Source organism: Camellia sinensis, chromosome 11 (genome assembly GCF_055761805.1).
Source record: "Camellia sinensis isolate YWXY chromosome 11, ASM5576180v1, whole genome shotgun sequence".
Taxonomy (NCBI): Eukaryota; Viridiplantae; Streptophyta; class Magnoliopsida; order Ericales; family Theaceae; genus Camellia; species Camellia sinensis.
Genome location: NC_138971.1, coordinates 178,618,466 through 178,637,532, shown reverse-complemented (window position 1 = coordinate 178,637,532; position 19,067 = coordinate 178,618,466). Strand labels below are relative to the sequence as shown.

The 19,067-nt window shown below is 47.9% G+C and overlaps 1 protein-coding gene across 1 annotated transcript in view; it reads right to left on the bottom strand.

The window, feature by feature from the left end:
- LOC145802900 (uncharacterized) overlaps positions 1–18,501 on the bottom strand; it is a 193,980-nt gene extending 175,479 nt beyond the window's left edge. Inside the window, exons 1-3 of the mRNA XM_082895716.1 lie at positions 18,033–18,501; positions 17,852–17,950; positions 17,464–17,643 (exon numbers count right to left, since the gene is read on the bottom strand). Of these exons, the coding sequence (XP_082751842.1) occupies positions 17,464–17,643; positions 17,852–17,950; positions 18,033–18,437 (684 nt within the window). The 5' untranslated portion in view covers positions 18,438–18,501. The remainder of the gene's footprint in view (positions 1–17,463; positions 17,644–17,851; positions 17,951–18,032) is intronic.
- Between the last annotated feature and the right edge of the window lie 566 nt (positions 18,502–19,067).

Genomic DNA, 19,067 nt, shown 5'->3' with positions numbered 1-19,067 from the left:
GATGGTCTACAAGCCCCACCCTGCCTCTCAAAGGCAAGATGCAAGTGTTTGGTGCAAAACAAGACACTAAACGGTCGAATTCGGGGATCCTGAGGCATGGCGCGTGTAGACACCCCATTTTTGACCGACCTTAAGACTCAGACGTCACCGATTGAGCGCTTGGTGATGTTGCATATCGTGCTCGTTCAGAAGTCTCAGAGTCGCGGCCGTGAGCCCTACCTCCAGACTTCCGAACCCTCTTCTGTGCCTTGTCTCGGTTTGCGAACCAGACTCGGTTTTCTCTGTTTCTTTTCCTGAGGGAAGGGAGAGGTCCCGTAGACCGTCTCTCAATGTCCGTAGGCTACATTTGGTGGCCGTAGGCCATTTTGCCCATTTCGGAGTCCGGTTCCTGGTTTTCGGGACCGTTGGCCGTGTGCCTCGGTCCGGGACCGCTTAACCATCTCCTTTTGCTCCGGTTTTTTGCATACATCTTATTTGCTCCCTTTTGAGGGACACTGGGGGCTGAGAAACCCACTTCGTGGCCGAACGCCACTTTCGGTGTTTAACAGCCCATTTTCGGGACCCCAAACCGCGTGTTTTGGCTCCCGAACATTCGTTTTGCAACGGTTTCCGTTCATTTTTGGCAGGTACCTCTGTTTTATCACTGGAAAGGTCACTGAAGGGTGGGAGGCCAGCAATTGTTGCAGCAGCCAGTTATCTCTCCTCCGAAGCCTCCCGGCGCCCGTTTTTCCAACTTCCGGGCTAATGTTGAACACCCTAGGGTTAGTGTTGCCAACTTTCAACCACATATCTGTGATCTACACACCTGGGAGGCCCCTAAAAGTTGGTGGGCGGCCATTAAGGTTACCTGACCCTTTTGACCCCTTTCTTCCGGGCTAATGTTGAACCCCTTGGACCTTTTTTCTTGAACTTTGAACCACATATCTGTGATGTACACACATGGGAGGCCCCTAAAAGTTCATGGCCGGCCAGTAATTCAAATTGACCCTTTTGACCCCCTCTTTCCGAGCCAATGTTGAACCTCTTGGACCCACTTTCTTGGAATTTTAACCACATGGTTGTGTTGTACACACATGGGAGTACCTCCCCAGTAGCTGGCCGGCCAGAAAATCTCATTGAACCTTTTGACCCCTAGCCGGCCGGCTAGGGGGTGTGGCCGGCCGGCCACCTCCAACAAAAGTGAGAGGCCGGCCGTGTTCCTTGCACTGTGCACTTTACAGCTGTGGGGCAATATCCCCCAGACAAGATATTTATCCGGGGGATATTTTGTGGGGGAGTTTTGCTCTCCTTTTCCCTCACCTTCCATACTCAACTCCATCTTCATCCCTCTCAATTCTTCAAAAAACCCTAAGTCCCTAACCATTATTCCTTCTACACCACCAAGCTCTACCACCACCATCTCATTTCCAGCAACAAGGAAGGTTTCACAAAGGTCAAAGAAGCTGCAAATCCATCCAAGAAGCAACAAAAGTTTGAGTCTTCAAGGGTAAGTAATACTTTCACCCTTTTGACCCTTTTTTCTTGATCTATTTCTAAGCCTCACTTCCTTTTTGTTTCAAGCTCCGGCCCTAACTGAAAAGGGCCATATTTTGAGCTCATCTTCACTTTTCATTAAGGGCTCAACCCTGTTTGAGCCCTCCATGGCACACTTGCTTCATTGATCCTCTTGTATGTCATAGTTTTGCATGCTATTTTTGACCCATGAGAAATCTGTTTTTGAGCATGTTGTAAACTGATATTAGGATTATTTTGAGCCCCTCTTCAACATTGGAGAAGGGCTCAACATTGTTTGGTGCTTCCATGTGTCACTTGTAGTTATATCCCTTATTTGGCCCCATTTTTGGATAAATTGGCAGCCCCCTTTTCTTCTGTTTTTGGACCTTGGTCCGAACTGAAAGTAGCCTTATTTTGGCCTATACTTCATGTTTCATTCACACTTTTTTTCTGTTTGGTGATTATTTTATATACTTCATGTTATAGCATCTTTTGAGCCTTGTCTTGCATAACATTTTTGGCATATTTGTATACTGATTTGAGGTCTGCCATATACTGTAAATATTCATTTTTTTGGTCCATCTTCAGTGTTGTAGAAGGAAATTTTTCAGTTTGGGTTTTGCTTATGCCACTTGCTTCATTACCCCTCTTTTGGCCCCTATTCTTGCATGCCATTTTTACCATACCTATGCTTGTTGTTTGGCCATGTTTATAACTGTGAAAGTGAATCTTTTGGGACTGTCTAGCTTCTGTCTTTGCATTTCATGCCCATATTGTGCATGTTTGGCATAGCTATAGGCCATTTCGGGTGCCTAATGTTGCATTTCGGGACATTTCCTTGCATTTCATGCCATTTCGCTTCATTTCGGGACTGTTTTCCCCCATATTTTAATGCTGAAATTCCATTAGTATGCTTGCATATCATTTTTGCCACATTTCATAACATTTTGTCACCGCCTCGGTTTGCGTGCCCGTGTGCACGCATTTCGAGGCACTTCATTTTTATCCGCCGGCATCCTATGTGAGTGTGGCTGAGGCTCACTCATGTTGGTATAAGCCCATTTGTCATTTCCATGTCATTTCATAACATTTTGTCACCGCCTCGGTTTGCATGCCCGTGTGCACGCATTTCGAGGCACCTCATTTTTATCCGCCGGCATCCTATGTGAGTGTGGCTGAGGCTCACTCATGTTGGTATAAGCCCATTTGTCATTTTCATGTCATTTCATCGCATTCCATCATTGCCTCGGTTTGCGTGCCCGTGTGCACGCATTTCGAGGCACTCCATTTTTTATCCGCCGGCATCCTATGTGAGTGTGGCTGAGGCTCACTCATGTTGGTATAAGCCCATTTGTCATTTTCATGTCATTTCATCGCATTTCGAGGCACCTCATTTTTATCCGCCGGCATCCTATGTGAGTGTGGCTGAGGCTCACTCATGTTGGTATAAGCCCATTTGTCATTTTCATGTCATTTCATCGCATTCCGTCATTGCCTCGGTTTGCGTGCCCGTGTGCACGCATTTTGAGGCACTTCATTTTTATCCGCCGGCATCCTATGTGAGTGTGGCTGAGGCTCACTCATGTTGGTATAAGCCCATTTGTCATTTTCATGTCATTTCATCGCATTCCGTCATTGCCTCGGTTTGCGTGCCCGTGTGCACGTATTTCGAGGCACTTCATTTTTATCCGCCGGCATCCTATGTGAGTGTGGCTGAGGCTCACTCATGTTGGTATAAGCCCATTTGTCATTTTCATGTCATTTCATCGCATTCCGTCATTGCCTCGGTTTGCGTGCCCGTGTGCACGCATTTCGAGGCACCTCATTTTTATCCGCCGGCATCCTATGTGAGTGTGGCTGAGGCTCACTCATGTTGGTATAAGCCCATTTGTCATTTTCATGTCATTTCATCGCATTCTGTCATTGCCTTGGTTTGCGTGCCCGTGTGCACGCATTTCGAGGCACTTCATTTTTATCCGCCGGCATCCTATGTGAGTGTGGCTGAGGCTCACTCATGTTGGTATAAGCCCATTTGTCATTTTCATGTCATTTCATCGCATTCCATCATTGCCTCGGTTTGCGTGCCCGTGTGCACGCATTTCGAGGCACTCCATTTTTTATCCGTCGACATCCTATGTGAGTGTGGCTGAGGCTCACTTATGTTGGTATAAGTCCATTTGTCATTTCCATGTCATTTCATAACATTTTGTCACCGCCTCGGTTTGCGTGTCCGTGTGCACGCATTTTAAGGCACTTCATTTTTATCCGCCGGCATCCTATGTGAGTGTGGCTGAGGCTCACTCATCTTGGTATAAGCCCATTTGTCATTTCCATGTCATTTTATAATATTTTATCATCGCCTCAGTTTGCGTGCCCGCGTGCACGTATTTCGAGACACATATCATCGCCTCGGTTTGCGTGCCCGCGTGCGCATATTTTGAGACACATATCATTTTCTCGGTTTGCGTGCCTGTGTGCACGCATTCCGAGGCACCTCATTTTCATCTTTCTGCCATTTTCTCGGTTTGCGTGCCCGAGTGCACGCACTTCAAGGCATCTCATTTTCATAGCATTGAGCATGTTAGGATTTTATCTTAGTTGCATTTCATGCATATCATGCATATTGCATCGTGTTCGGGATAGGAGTTAGCCCGGGCAGGGGAAACGAGGTACATTTCGTACTCCGAGTGACGGAATGTGTCTCAATTCCCCCAGTCACCGACACTCCGGATTATCCATGATGGAGCTAGGTTTTAGCTGTAGTTTCATGTGCATTCATCCTATATTGAGTTGTGCACTTCGACTCCTCGGCCATCATGCCTCGGTATGCGTGATTGGTGGCACGAGGATCGAGACATGCATATATCTGTGCAAATACATTGCTATGCCCCTTTCCTACTCTCTGTTGCAGCAAAATCAGGAATCAGCAACTTTTTGGGGCTTGGCACGCATTTCAAGAACGGGTGTAAACAGAGGCTAATTGGGGCATTCCGGTGGATTTCCGCGCAAGACAATCCGGACATGCATCATCCACCAGAAGCAAGGCAGTCCCTGGCCTGCACGCCAGTTTTATTTGCTTTCTTAGTTAATTCTTTAATTAATTAGAATTTTGTAATATTTTGGACTGTAATATTCTTTTATTTGGGACTGTAATATTTGGACTATATATTTATTCGGACCCTCTGCGCGAGGGCACAACTGTAATAAGTGTGCGTGAGTGTGTTGTATGTCTTCCAACCCCACGTCTTTCTCCCTTTTATTTACCTGCTTATGATGGTTAGATTAGGGCATGTTTAAATTAGCATACAGTACGACAGCATGTTTGCATCATTCATCTGTATTGCATGCACCGGGCTCGGCGCATCATACTAACTGCATTGTACTTTCAATTCCAAATTGAATACATGTTAGTTGTAGCATTTCATATGACATGTTTAGAATAGCCGAGCCTGCTATAGTTTGCATTTTTGCATGTGTTGCATTAGGCATTACTGTATACTTAGGATCATACATGATTTCTAATGTAGTTTCTGTTTTGGCTTGGAGTACTCGGTAAGCTTTATGCTTTAGCATCCTTGCATGTGTGTGAGTGAATGCCATGATAGCATGCTTACCATGAGGCTATGTGCTTATCTGATATATCTGCCTGAATGCCTGTGGGTGAAGGTCGGGTTATCTGAATTGGAATAAAACATCAATTGTTTTAAGCCTACCTGCGGGTAGCAAACCATTTTCAAAAACAAGCATGAAATGTTTCATTCCAATTTGGGCGACCCGGTCTATATTTATATGTTGTGAGCATCACATAGTAACCTAGGCTAATAACCGGAATAAGAACTCACAATATTTTCAAAAATTGATATCATGGTTAGTAGAGGCCGGTCTATGACCGGGCGAGCGGGGGTGCTCACGAAGTGACCTTCCCCAATCGTACCCAAGTTCCCGAGCCGAGGCAACTTTGGTGATGACGGACACGTGGCCTTTTGGTACCGAGTCAGGGTTTCCTAAATTTCCCAAAATAAAATATTTAGGTGGCGACTCTGTATCTGGCAAAGCAGTCCATGTTTGGCACTACTTTTTCAAAAATCAGTTTCTCAAAATGATTTGCCGGATTTGGACTCTTTGGTTCAGATTAGGAACCGTGACATTCAAGAGTCCGAGCTGTAGTGACCCCAAATGAACAGAACGGGAGCTCAACCCTCCCGGGGCATTCGGGGGACGTCTACAGTTTCTGGCGACTCTGCTGGGGAGTTAGAGAACTTGACTCGAACTCATGATATCTATTTTTGAATACACTTGTGTGTTTCTTTGCATTGCATTTGCATTGGTGCGCCTAGGACACCGTGTTTGCCATCTGCTATTCCTGAACGGTTTGCCGGAGGCTTGTCTTGTCAAGGCATGACCATAAGGCTGACCGGTTGTGGGCTCTGCCAGTATGGGAACACAAACCCCGGTTTTACCGGGGCACCCTCTTCGACCATTCGACCTAGTGCATATTCGGATCCATAGTGACCATTCCAAATTAGGACAGGTTGCTTACCCGTTTATAGGTTGTTTGAAACCGCTGTGTGCGTAATGAAACCCTAGCTCCTGACACAATAGGACAGGGAAACCCTACCCCATCATAGGGGTGTTTTGGCTCTCACTTATCTGTTATGTGCTTTAGAGTGCGTCTCTACAGGAATGCATGTATCAGTATATGAGTTTGGGCATCAAGCCTGCGGGCTTCAGTTCAGTATTGTCAGCATTAAGCCTGCGGGCTTCAGTTCAGTATCGACAGTATCAAGCCTACGGGCATCGGATCAGTATATGAGTTTGAGTATCAAGCATGCGGGCATCAGTTCAGTATTGTTAACATCAGGCTTGCGGGCATCCGTTCAGCATTATGGGTATCAGGCCTGCGGGCATCAACCAGTATTTGAGAACGAGTTATCTGCGGATATCAGATTCTGTTTTAAGGAACAGTAATACAGGAATGATAATCAGTGTTTGAGGACAGTGTGTATTTCAGCTTATTGACTGTGTGTTGATTATGCCTGACTGTGTGTCTTGCATTTTATTTTAAGCTGTTGTGCTGTCCGTTTATCTGTTTATTTATTTCCTTTTCGCTTTATTTATCTTTTGCTAGGTCAGTTTTAGCACGATTGCTTCCAACCCGACAGGCATTCCCCAAGCACCTTGGACACGAGGTCGTCGACTCCATCAATCTGAGGATCTAATCGACGGACAGCCAGTGTTCCATTCTCTACCCCCTGTTACAAGAAGGAAGCCAAAAAGGCGCAGTGTGTCAGAACAGAGGTTGTCAGGGCAGTGGGTTACTTCATCAGAGGACTATAGGACTGAGGTCTCAATTACTGCTGCAGAAATTGACATACCAATTAGACAGATGGATCAGCAAAATACGCTAGGGATAGAGGCTTTAATGCGCCAGATGCAGGAGAGCATGAGACAGATGCATGATGATGCCACCCGTCAATCGGAGTTTTCCAAACAGCAGGCCACGATCATGGCCCAGCAGGCCGAACTAATCACCAGGCTGCAACAACAGAATACAGCGTCCACTTCACAACAAATTCCTCCTCCGGCAGGGGCTCCGTTACCTGAGCAGGCACCTACTGTTCAGAACGCCCCCCCAAATGCCCAGAATACCCTACCGCATGTCCAAAATGTACAAGAGGACACGAATCTTCCAACGGGGCCAGCTCCGCCCCCGCTTCTACCACAACTGTCCAAGGTCCATACATCCAATCACCCGGACTCTCCATTCGAGGTCGAGGTCGATCATACAGCTCTGAAATTGAGCAAATTGGAGAAGCTCTTCAAGAAATCCCAAGGGGTCAAGGCTATGCCGGATATCGGAGATGGATATACCGAGGAGGCCGTAACACTCCCTGATAGGTTCAAAATGCCACAAATCGACCGTTTTGACGGGACCGGCGACCCCATGGTCCATATCCGACTGTTTGCGGATGTCTTGCGGCCAATGGGCCTTACACGACCACAGAAGCTCTCACTATTCGGCCGAACCCTGTCGGGTGTGGCCTCCCATTGGTACGCAGGATTACAAGATGAAGTGAAGAAGAATTGGGATGAGATGGCTGAGGCCTTCGTCACACAATATTCATACAACACTCAGATCGAGATCACAACTCGTGATCTCGAAACGACAAGGCAAGAACCCAAGGAATCTTTTTCGGACTTTGTGATCCGATGGAGGGCAAAGGCGTCAACAATGACTTTAAGGCCCACAGACAAAGATCAAATCCGGATGATTGTGTGCAATCTCCACCCAAAACTGATGCTGAGAATGATTGTAGTCCCCTTCCCTACTTTCGCGGATTTACATGATATGGGGGTGCAAATCGAAGACGCAATGAAACAAGGTCTGTTTGACCACGACAGAGAACAACCGAGGAGGACCTTTAACCGTAACAACAATGCGAGCCCGAGTGGCGCTGCAAATACGAGAGCCTCGGAAGTTGGTATGGTCACCACCACTCCCCCTCCCCCTCCAAGGCCCATGACTGCCACACCCTTCTCCGGCGCGTCCGGAAGCAACACACAAGCCACCAACAGATTCCAACCGCGAGGCCAAAGAACCTTTACCCCACTATATATGCCTCTGACCAAAGTTCTGGGGATACTGATCAGAAAGAATCATTTAAAACCCCTGGAACCAAAGCCATTACCGAATCCACTCCCCCCCTCATACGACCCATCAAAATATTGTGCATACCACCAACAACATGGTCATGACACCGACCGTTGTTACAGATTGCGTCATGAGATCCAAGATCTTATTGACAACAAGTGATCGCACCTCCTGATAAACCCAATGTCACCACCAACCCTCTCCCACCACATAACCAAGCTCCTCCTCCCAAAAGAATTAACTTTATCCAGACTGGGGTCGCATCTTACGATCCTAGCATCTATATTACCCCCACCCACCTACCCAAGCCGGAGGTGTTCCTCCCCGATTGCACTGATTTCTTGTGCATGGTGGACATCTCCAAAACCCAACCAGAACCGGTAGTGGTGACCGTCGAAGACGGAGCAGGGCAGGTTTTGAGAGGAAATGAGATTGTTGAATCTGAAACTGGGCAGAATTTTGCTGGGGGAGCCTATGATCCAAGCAAGCACATCCTATCAACGAGCCGAATTGGGCTAGGCGTAGAATTGCCAGAGACAGGAGAGCTATGCATGATCCGGGGGGATGGATCTGGGCTATGGGCAGATAATCTGACAACCGTCGAGGAGGATTTTGTCAACCTGCAATTTCTCGAGGACCAGGAACTGGGGGATGCGTCGATTAATTGGTATGATTACGAGGGATCAGAGGAGGCCACGGGATGGCTCGAAGATCAACCGGATGCAGTGGGGGAAATCCAACCAGAACAGAGCCCGGCAGGAGCAGAAATATCAGTTGTGGCCGGAATGGCCGAAAACCAAGTTGTATCACCGGAGAGCGCCGGTGTTAAGAATTCCGCTCGAGATATGGGCATTACAGATACGGGAATTATTGAACAAACAGCTGTATTGACGCAGCGGGAGTAAGAAAAGTTTGAGGCTACTGAGAGAGCCAGGAAGGCAAAGGGCCCTGAGGGGACTGAAAGTGCTGTGCGCACGAAGACAAACAATGCTGCGAGCATATGGACAGAGAGCACTGAGGGTGCGAGTGGACCGGAGCCAGACAGGTGTCTGTTGGCTGCCAGCGGAATGTGGTGGGAAGATGACGACTTGTGTCTTGCCCACACGGATGAAGACTGGGGGAATAACCAGCCGGATGATACTTGGTACCTTGATGAAGTGGATCATATGACAAGAAGTGGGCGGTACTTCAAGCCCCCACACCTGGACCAACCCGAGGCATCCGGGAAGGATAGAGAAGCGGAGAGACAAAAGGAGAAACAGATTGAAGATGAGGCTGTGCTGAAACAGTTAAAGAAAATACAAGCAGATATCTCCATCTGGGGACTGCTAATGGCATCACGAGTACACAGAGAAGCTGTTCTATCTGCTATGGACAAGTCCAAACTCTCCATAGACACCACGCCTGAACAGCTGGTTGGGCTGGTTTTTCCGGGAGGAGGTTTCCCGGCATTAACCTTTTCGGACAAGGAGCTACCGCCTGAGGGCACAAACCATAACAAACCTCTCTATATTTCTGTGGAATGTAGAGATAAGTGGATACCGGTGGTACTTGTTGATACCGGGTCTGCAATTAATGTCTGCCCAACCAGAACGGCATATGCGATCGGGTTGAAGCCCGTGGATTTCGTCCCAACCACCCAAGTGATCAGAGCATACGATAATACCAGCAGAGAGGTGATGGGGACTGTTAAAATTCAAACCAAGGTTGGTCCAGGACAACACAACATTGAATTTCATATATTGGACGTTCCCACAACCTTTAACCTACTTTTGGGGCGACCGTGGTTGCACCAGGTCAAAGCAGTCTCTTCCACTCTACATCAAATGCTAAAGTACCCTCACGGGAAAGGGGTAGCGATCGTTTTTGGGAATTCATCAATCCATCCACCGCCTGAAGTGTCCACACCCGTCTTAGAGATCGAGCACGGCACGGAGGATGTGTTTTTGTCGGGGTTCACTTTGGCCGAGGCTCAAGTGGTGCAGAATGTCATGGCTGCGAATGAGGGCATGTATGTTAGTGCACAATCCATATACCTCATGAACAAGCTAAAGCATACCCCTGGGATGGGATTAGGGAGAAGCGGCCGGAAGGGCGTCTCAGTGTTGGCCGAAGTGCCACACAACCCTCACGCCTTTGGACTGGGTTATCTGCCCACCAAGGAGGATTGGGTAAGGAAAGGAAAGGAAATGGCCGGCAGGGCCAGGGCAAAGAAGGCCGGGAAGCCATTTGATTTAATGCACAGACCCATCTGGGGTACCCTGAACGGACGCTTCGTCCGGGAGGGGGAAGATTTTCCATTCTGCGGCTTCCCGGAGCCATGGCAAAACGCGGAGGGGAAGCGCGTGCCTGGTTTTGAAATCTTCTTCGACATACAATTATCTGGGGATGACGTTGCCAAAGCGCAGACAGACCCACCAACTGAGGTTGAGCAATGTGAAGCAGTGGATCCTGAGAGCACAAAGCTTGAAATGGGGGTAGCACTGGTGAGTCTACTATCAGATCCTCCGATCGGCCAAGAGTGCTTGGGGGATAACTCTTCGGTTTCTGTGATTGGAGATGAAATAGCTGCGGGCTTTCCAGTGCCGATCTTGGATGCATCTATCGCACCTTCTCTCATCTGGCAATATGAAGAAGGCTTTTTATCTAGCAGTTCCGGGTCAGGTAGTGAGCCGGAATCTGATTCTACTGAATCTTGTGCGTCGGAATCAGATTCCAGCTCGACCGAGTCTGAGTCCGGTATTCCTGGGGGTGAAAACCCGGATGCCACAGTCCTGTCTAGGTCGTCTTTTTCATTTTCTTTTGAGTCTGTTGTAACAGAGGAATCTGACGACTTGGAAATATTTAATGAGAATGATGTGGATGTGGTTTCCGAGTATTTTTCTGTGCCTTTGATTTATTGCTTAAATCAGGATTTTCAAAATTTTGATGAAAACAGCGAGGAAGAAATTCCCCCAGTTTTGCAACGATTAATTGATCAAGAGCAGGAAAGATTTGTTAAACCTTTAATGGATGAAATCACTACTGTGAATGTTGGTACTGAGAAGGACCCGCGGCTGGTCCAGATCGGGTCCACGTTGTCTTCAGAGGAGCGCGAGCGCTTAGTCGCTTTATTAAAAGATTTCAAAGATGTTTTCGCGTGGTCCTACGAAGACATGCCTGGAATCGATCCTGAGATTGTACAGCACCGGATCCCTCTTGATACCGAGGCCCGCCCTGTCAAACAGAAACTCAGAAGGATTCGCCCGGACTGGGCCCTCAAAATTAAGGAAGAGGTCACCAAACAAATTGACGCAGGGTTCCTGCTGGTATCTGAATATCCAACTTGGTTGGCTAACATAGTTCCGGTGCCAAAGAAGGACGGCAGAATTCGGGTCTGTGTAGACTTCAGAGATTTGAACAGGGCCAGTCCGAAGGACGACTTCCCCTTGCCACACATTGATGAATTGGTGGATTTCACGGCAGGACACGCCTTGCTTTCGTTTATGGATGGTTTCTCAGGCTATAATCAGATAGTAATGGCACCCGAAGACCGGGAGAAGACTGCGTTCACTACCCCGTGGGGGACATATTGTTATAGAGTGATGCCATTCAGGTTGAAAAATGCTGGAGCTACGTATCAACGGGAAGCGACTACAATATTGCATGATATGATCCATAAAGAGGTCGAGGTGTATGTGGACGACATGATTGTCAAGTCCAAAGATAGAGAGGGCCACTACACCGCCTTACAAAAATTCTTTCAGAGGATCAAAGAGTTTCGACTGCGACTGAATCCCCAGAAATGCACGTTTGGTGTTACAGCAGGGAAGATGTTAGGGTTTCTGATTACACAAAGGGGCATCGAGGTCGACCCTTCCAAAATCAAGGCCATCTTAGAAATGCCACCATCAAGGACTGAAAAGGAGGTGCGAGGCTTTCTGGGTAAAGTGCAATTCATAAGACGGTTTATTTCTAAATTAACCTTGACTTGTGAACCACTTTTTGGTCTCCTGAAGAAAGGAAAGAAATTCCAATGGGACGGCCGATGTCAAGCAGCTTTTGAGCAGATCAAAGAGTATCTACAGAACCCACCCGTGTTGTCACCACCAGAGCCGGGGAGACCGTTGATATTGTACCTTTCGGTAACTGAGACTACCATGGGCTGCATGCTCGCGCAGGAGTGAGAAGACAAAGTGGAAAGGGCCATATACTATCTGAGCAAAAAGATGCTGGATTACGAGACCCGCTATACACCGCTGGAGAAGGCTTGTTTGGCCTTGGTATGGGCAACCAGGAAGCTGCGGCACTACCTGTTAGCCCACTCTGTAATGTTGGTTTCGTGTTTGGATCCCATCAAATATCTTTTCGAGAAACCAGCACTTACGGGTAGGCTGGCTCGTTGGCTGCTGTTGCTCTCCGAATTTGATTTGAAGTATGTAACGCGCAAATCAGTAAAAGGCAGAGCGGTAGCGGAGTTCCTTGCCGACCACCCGGTTGAGGGGGATGAGGCGGTTGAGTATCTATTCCCAGATGAAGCCATTCTGCACGTCGAAGATGAAACTTGGACGATGTACTTTGACGGAGCATCAAACCAGTATGGGTATGGGATAGGGGTGTTGCTGATAGCGCCTGATGATTCCCGTATCCCTCTAGCATTCAAGCTCCGGTTCAAAGTTTCCAACAATGAAGCAGAGTATGAGGCTTGTATTGTTGGCCTGGAAGCAGCCCTGGAATTAGGGGCCCTAATTCCAGGGCAAGACGAGTGGACGTCATTGGGGACTCGAACCTCGTTGTGTCTCAAGCAAAAGGAGATTGGAAAGTCAAGGAGGAAAGGATGATAATCTACCACCAAACCTTGGATCTGCTAATTCCTCGGTTTGAGAAGCTGAATTTCACCCACCTCGTAAGAGAGAACAACAGGTTTGCAGATTCATTAGCAACTCTATCTTCTATGATAGACATCCCGTCCGGAGTCCGGATGCGTCCAGTCATTATTGATCAAAAGTTTACGCCAACATACGAGTCGATTTCCGCCATAGATGAGGTTCAAGACGGCAATCCTTGGTATTACGACATCTGGAACTTCTTGGAAAAGGAGACATATCCACTAGGGGCAAATGCCAAAGATAAGAGGGCTGTCTGGAGAATGGCTGCTCAGTTTATCATCTGCGGGGGAAAACTGTACAAAAGGGGGCATCTGGGAATGCATAAGCTCTGTGTAGAAGCTGAAGAGTCAAGACGCCTGATGGAAGCCATCCATGGGGGAGAGTGCGGTGCACACATGAATGGAGTAATGCTGGCCAGAAAAATCCTCAGACAGGGCTACTGATGGTCAACCATGGAGGAGGATTGTATTAGCTTTGTTCGGCGATGCCACAAGTGTCAAATTCATGCAAACCGCATGAACATCCCGCCGTCAAAACTGTACAACATGACTTCACCATGGCCTTTTTCAGTCTGGGGAATTGATGTGATCGGAGCTGTTACCCCGAAGGGGTCAAACGGGCATGAGTTTATCCTGGTAGCGATAGATTATTTCACAAAGTGGGTCGAGGCCCAATCATACGCAGTGTTGAAGGCGTCGCATGTCGCAAAGTTCATCAGGAACAACATCATCTGTCGCTACGGGGTGCCAAACGAGATAATTTCAGATAATGGTTCCCACTTCAAGAAAGAAGTGATAGACTTGTTGGAGAAATACAATGTGGCTTTCCATAAGTCATCTACATATCGGCCGCAGACCAATGGAGCAGTTGAGGCCGCCAACAAGAATATCAAGCATATACTACAGAAGATGGTGGAAACCTATCGGGATTGGCCAGACAAGCTGCCATTTGCTCTGTGGGGCTACAGGACGTCAATCAGAACTTCTACTGGAGCAACTCCATATTCATTGGTCTATGGAATGGAGGCTGTTCTACCCATTGAGATTGAGGTTCCATCGTTACGAGTATTGGCTGAATGCCAGATAGCCGAAGCAGATTGGCAGCAAAGCAGATTCGAAGAACTCATGCTCTTTGATGAAAGAAGACTGAAAGCACTGTACCACATCCAAGGTTATCAACGAAGAATTTCCCGGGCTTTCAACAAGAAAGTTAAGTCTAGGAATCTGAAAGAAGGAGATTTGGTGCTCAAAGACAACCGAGCTCCCATCCACGACCCAAGGGGCAAGTTCAAACCTAATTGGACTGGTCCTTACATCATCAAAGCTATCTGGTCAGGTGGGGCTGTGGTTCTGATGGATCTAGATGGCTTGGAGTTCTCACAACCGATCAATATGGACAAGTTGAAGAAATACTATCCTTGAGAGGCTCGCTAGGCCGAAAACCCGAAAGGGCGACCTAGGCAAAATTCAGAGCACAAAAAAATAGAAAATATAAAAACTGAGCTCGCAAGGTTGAAAACCCGCAAAGGGCGGCCTTGGCAAAAGTTAGAGCGCAAAAGGAGAGTGAAAATACTCGAGTGAACCTTAGCCTGAACTACGTAAGGCTTGATTCCCATCTTTGGGATACGTAGGCAACTTCACCTCGAAGTTCAGCCATAAACTTTTCCTCGATCAACTCTGTCCACTTTGATCATCTCAGTCATCTTTATCTATCAGCATTTATCGTGATCTCCGGTACAGTGCTGTTCAGACTAGGGGCAACTTTCCGTTGCCGCGACGGTGCAAAGTTACTCAGACAAGGGGCAACTTTCCGTTGCTGTGGAGTGCCGCATTGTTCTTCAGACTAGGGGCAACTTTCCAGTTGCAGGGATCTGGGGTTGTGCATCTCAGTGACAGATTTTCGGCGTGTCCAGTTCTGATCCACATCGAAAATAGTTTTGAAAAGTTTTAATAAAAGTTGACTTTGTTCAGATCAATCTTTTTACGACTAAGACCTTTTTTTGGACCAAAAGCGGAAAATTTTCAGTACCACAACTTTCAATTTCATTGATTTCAAAATAGAGTTCTCCTGCTCTTGCATTACAATCGAGGTTGCTTTTTTGGTACATTCATAATGAAAACTTGAAAATGCTAAATAAGCAATAAATTTGGGGCATAGTTGAATCAAGTATCTCTGCGTCCCCTCCCAGAGCTGGACGGAACATCTGATGCCAAGCTGGGCCCAACTTGTGCCTCCTCATTGAGCCAATCCACGCACTCGTCGGACAAAGTGCAACTGAAAGTCGAAGCAGGGGCCAGGAGCTCTCTAGTCCTCCATGCCGTGGCATATCGGGCAAGTTGTGCCCCCCGGATCGGGAAAGCGGCTGGGTACTCAATCCCCTCCGGTGGACAAGTCTGATCATGACCAAACTGACGCAAGAGCCGGAACGGAAAATAGAATACGCAGTGGGTCAGACCAACCAATTGGATCCCAATCATGCGAGACATACTATAGCTCATTGCCGGGAGGTTGAGCCAAGGACAACGCCAAGCAATGCCGTCTGCGGGCAGATTGCACATCCAATCGAACCACCACCTTTCGTCAAGAGCATTGACTAGGCGCTGCCGAAAGAAGTAGCCTCGAGCTGAATAGGCCGGGCAAGAGTCCACAACCTGCAACTTGTCCATTAACCATACCTAGGGGAGGGATGGAAAATGAGAGAATAAAGAACAGAGAGATGTACGATGAGAGAAAAGTGAGACAAGGGTTTTTTGAGAAAAACCGAGCCTGAGGGCCGAGTGATGTGAGCAAATATATATGTAAGGTCGGGTGGGAAACATTACCTGCAGCAGCAGTGGACTCCCAGCAAACCTAGTCGCCTCCCGGCGATAGACAGAATCTAAGCCCATCAGTGTCTCGGCCAAGGTCATGGCAATACAGCTCTTTCCTTCCCTCAAACCTTGGGCGACTTCAATCAAGCGAATGCTAGCCCCGCCGAAGCCCGAGGAAAGCAGAAAGTGAGACAACAAACATAAGCAGAGGGCGTGTTGCCGGAAACCCTGCCAATAATGGTTGCTGCGGGTCACCGGCGTCGAAAAAACGATGGATCAAGCCGAGGATGTCCAGTTCCCCACTGCAGATCAAAGACCGAGCGTCATGCGCCGTGAGCCCACACATCCGTCCTAAAGCCTGAGCGTGACCAAAACGGACCTGCGGCAAGATTACTTCAGAGCATTCAGACTCCATCAAAACCTGAAAATCTTCGAAAGTGGGACATACCTCTTGGCCGCCAAAGCTAAAAACATGCGTCACTGGATTCCAGAACCTTGCCGCGGCATGGAGAAAAGGAAGTTGTAGCGGAGTACAGCTCAGCGTGAATAGTGCATTCAAACCGAAACCCCGAAAATTCAGCTTTTCCGAGCCGTCTAGAGAAGAGATCCAAGATGTGATATTTTCGGCGAGAAACGCCTCCATCTTTGCCTAAAACTAAGATGAAATGAATGTTCTCGAAGTTGAGACTTTTATAGAAGGAAAAACACTATTCACGGGGACACGTGTCAAAAATCTGGTGGCTGCAGGACTGAATGGCCGGCCAGCCACTTTTTCTGGCTGGCCAGCCATTTACTTTTTCAGAAATGGCCGGCCAGCTGTCTCTCTCCACCAAAAATGGCCGGCCGGCTCCCAGGGATGGTTGGCAATGCTGCAATGTATCTCCCTGGCCCTGTTTTATCCCTCGAGGGAGAGTTCCAAATATTTCCATGAAACGGGAAAGTCAGAAGCCTTCATCTCCCTCCGTTTCGGATGTGTTTCGATGCCCAGATTGTCAGAAGAACACTCTGTTGTTGTTGTGTTTTGTTTATCGAGTTGTTGTTTTGCTTATCGAGTTGTTTGTCGAGCGGACGTGTTTCGTGTTTTTGAGTCATTGCTCTCTGTTTAAGCAATCTTTGTTTAAGTCTTGTTTATTTGCGTTGTTGCATTTTGTTTATCGAGTCGTAAACTTGCTAAAGATTCTGTTATATCTTAGTAAGTTGAGTTGTTTAGTTTGTTGCGTCGGTTCACTACCTGACTTGGTGATTACACAATGCGCATTCCCATTCAATTTCATTTTTGTGCAAAATAAATTGATGCGATACGATGCTAAAAGTTTAAAATACAAACACCTTTTCAAAAGCTATTTCATTTCATCATGCTTTACAACAAACAAAGGTACAAGTTTTACAAAAAAATAAAACTACCTAACAATGTGCAAAGTGCTACAAACTACTAGCAAAAAGAAAAATAAAGCAGGAAATAGCAGCATCAAAGTCCTCGGGAGCGGGAACGAGAAGCACTCCTCATCCTCTTCTGCGGGACAATCTCCGCACCATCATCATCATCTGAGTCGGAGCCTCCTTCCTCAGCAGATGTCTCTGACTGACGATCGGTAGCCTCCTCCTCCTCAGCATCCTCCTCCTCCTCGTCAGGCTCCACCTCCACAACGTGAGCCCTGCGTCTGCGGACGGGCCCCCCTCGAGCTCCTCGAAAAGGCCTAGATGGCCCGGATCCTCTGGAAGGCCGAGATGGCCCTGCCCCCTGAAAAGGCCCAGATGGCCCAGCTCCCCAATGAGGCCCAGGTGGCCTGGTCTGCGGCTGACCGGACCATGAAGGCATCTGAAAACAAAGAGTTCAATTCAAATACATCAGTCCAAATATATACATCAGATGCAGATACAAGCAAAGGCTACATGAAGTGGGTGCATGTAAATACAGTGTACAAGTGGGGTGTGTGTCAGATGTGCTCTACACAAATAGTCTATCGATGCAGTAGAAATCAGCATGTCATCAGAAGTATGATAAATGCCAGAAAACTGAAGGGTACCTGGATGCCCGCGACAGACAACTGTGCCTCCCTACGCAAGACCATGCCCTCGAGTGTGGCCACCAGTCCAACCACCTCCTCCATGTACCCTCGCGATGGCTGCAAAAATGAGCTCATAATCATCAGTGAACAGAAGAGTGTCTAAACATCTGAATGATAAATGAAAAGAAGTGGAGCATACCGGCGGTGAGTCCGGATCAATGGCGTATCGATCACTGGGCATCGGAGGCTCTAGTGGAATCAGAGTCGGAGAGCTAGCCCCATACTGCCACGCCATCAACTCAGTAGGCATATCTGGCCATCCGGGATGAGGATGAATCGACGGAGCCGGAGGAACCGGTCTACTCCCACCTCTAGATGTACCGGCCCTGCTAGTAGAAGGGGCGTCTGCAGCCCGAGCCCGAGCCTGGTCCGAGGATGACATACCGGCAGGCCTCATCATCGGGATACGAGCTTCCGCCAATGGAGGCATCAAATATATGTGACGGTAAGTGGCGTAGTCCCCCTCCTCAATATATAGCAAAGCATCAGTACCCAGCATGGCGCCGACTACCTCCGAGTAAGAGAGTCTGTCAGTGGTCCGCATACTGGCTGGAGGTACTGTGGGAATATCCTGAGAAAGATACCCCCATACTTGACGCAGAAAGCGCTCCCCCAGGAACCATACCCTGCCAACCGGCCCTTCAAGCAGGACCCTATACTGGGAGATGTCCGATGCTCCGGTATACTGGAGTCGGAGACCATCACCCAGGGACACCCAGGGCTGCCATGTAATCTGCGGATGATGAATGCATAAACCAATCAGAAATCGAGAATATACAGAGCAAATCAAAGATGAAAATGAAAAGAACTGAAAGTTCTGAGGTACCTCTGAATGTCGCACAGTGTCGAAATACTGTCGCAGGCGAAGGAGGGTCTCTCGAGGCCTCGGCCGGTGCGGGCCCTCGAATATCAATGAGTATGGGATCACGGGAATCCCTACCACCTCCAGCTCTGGGGCTAATGATGGGAAGTATACATAGACCCATAACTGAGAAAAGCAATGCAGAATGTAAGTACGAAATGCTGAGAGCAAAATACAGACTGTAAAAGTGCGCTGTGTGTGCAATGTACAAGTAATGAGAAGCAGAAATGTAAATCAAGGGGACAGAAAGTACCTCTCAGGCTCTCCAATAGCTGCCAAGCAAATCGCCCCACCCGCGGGAGGTCGCGCTCA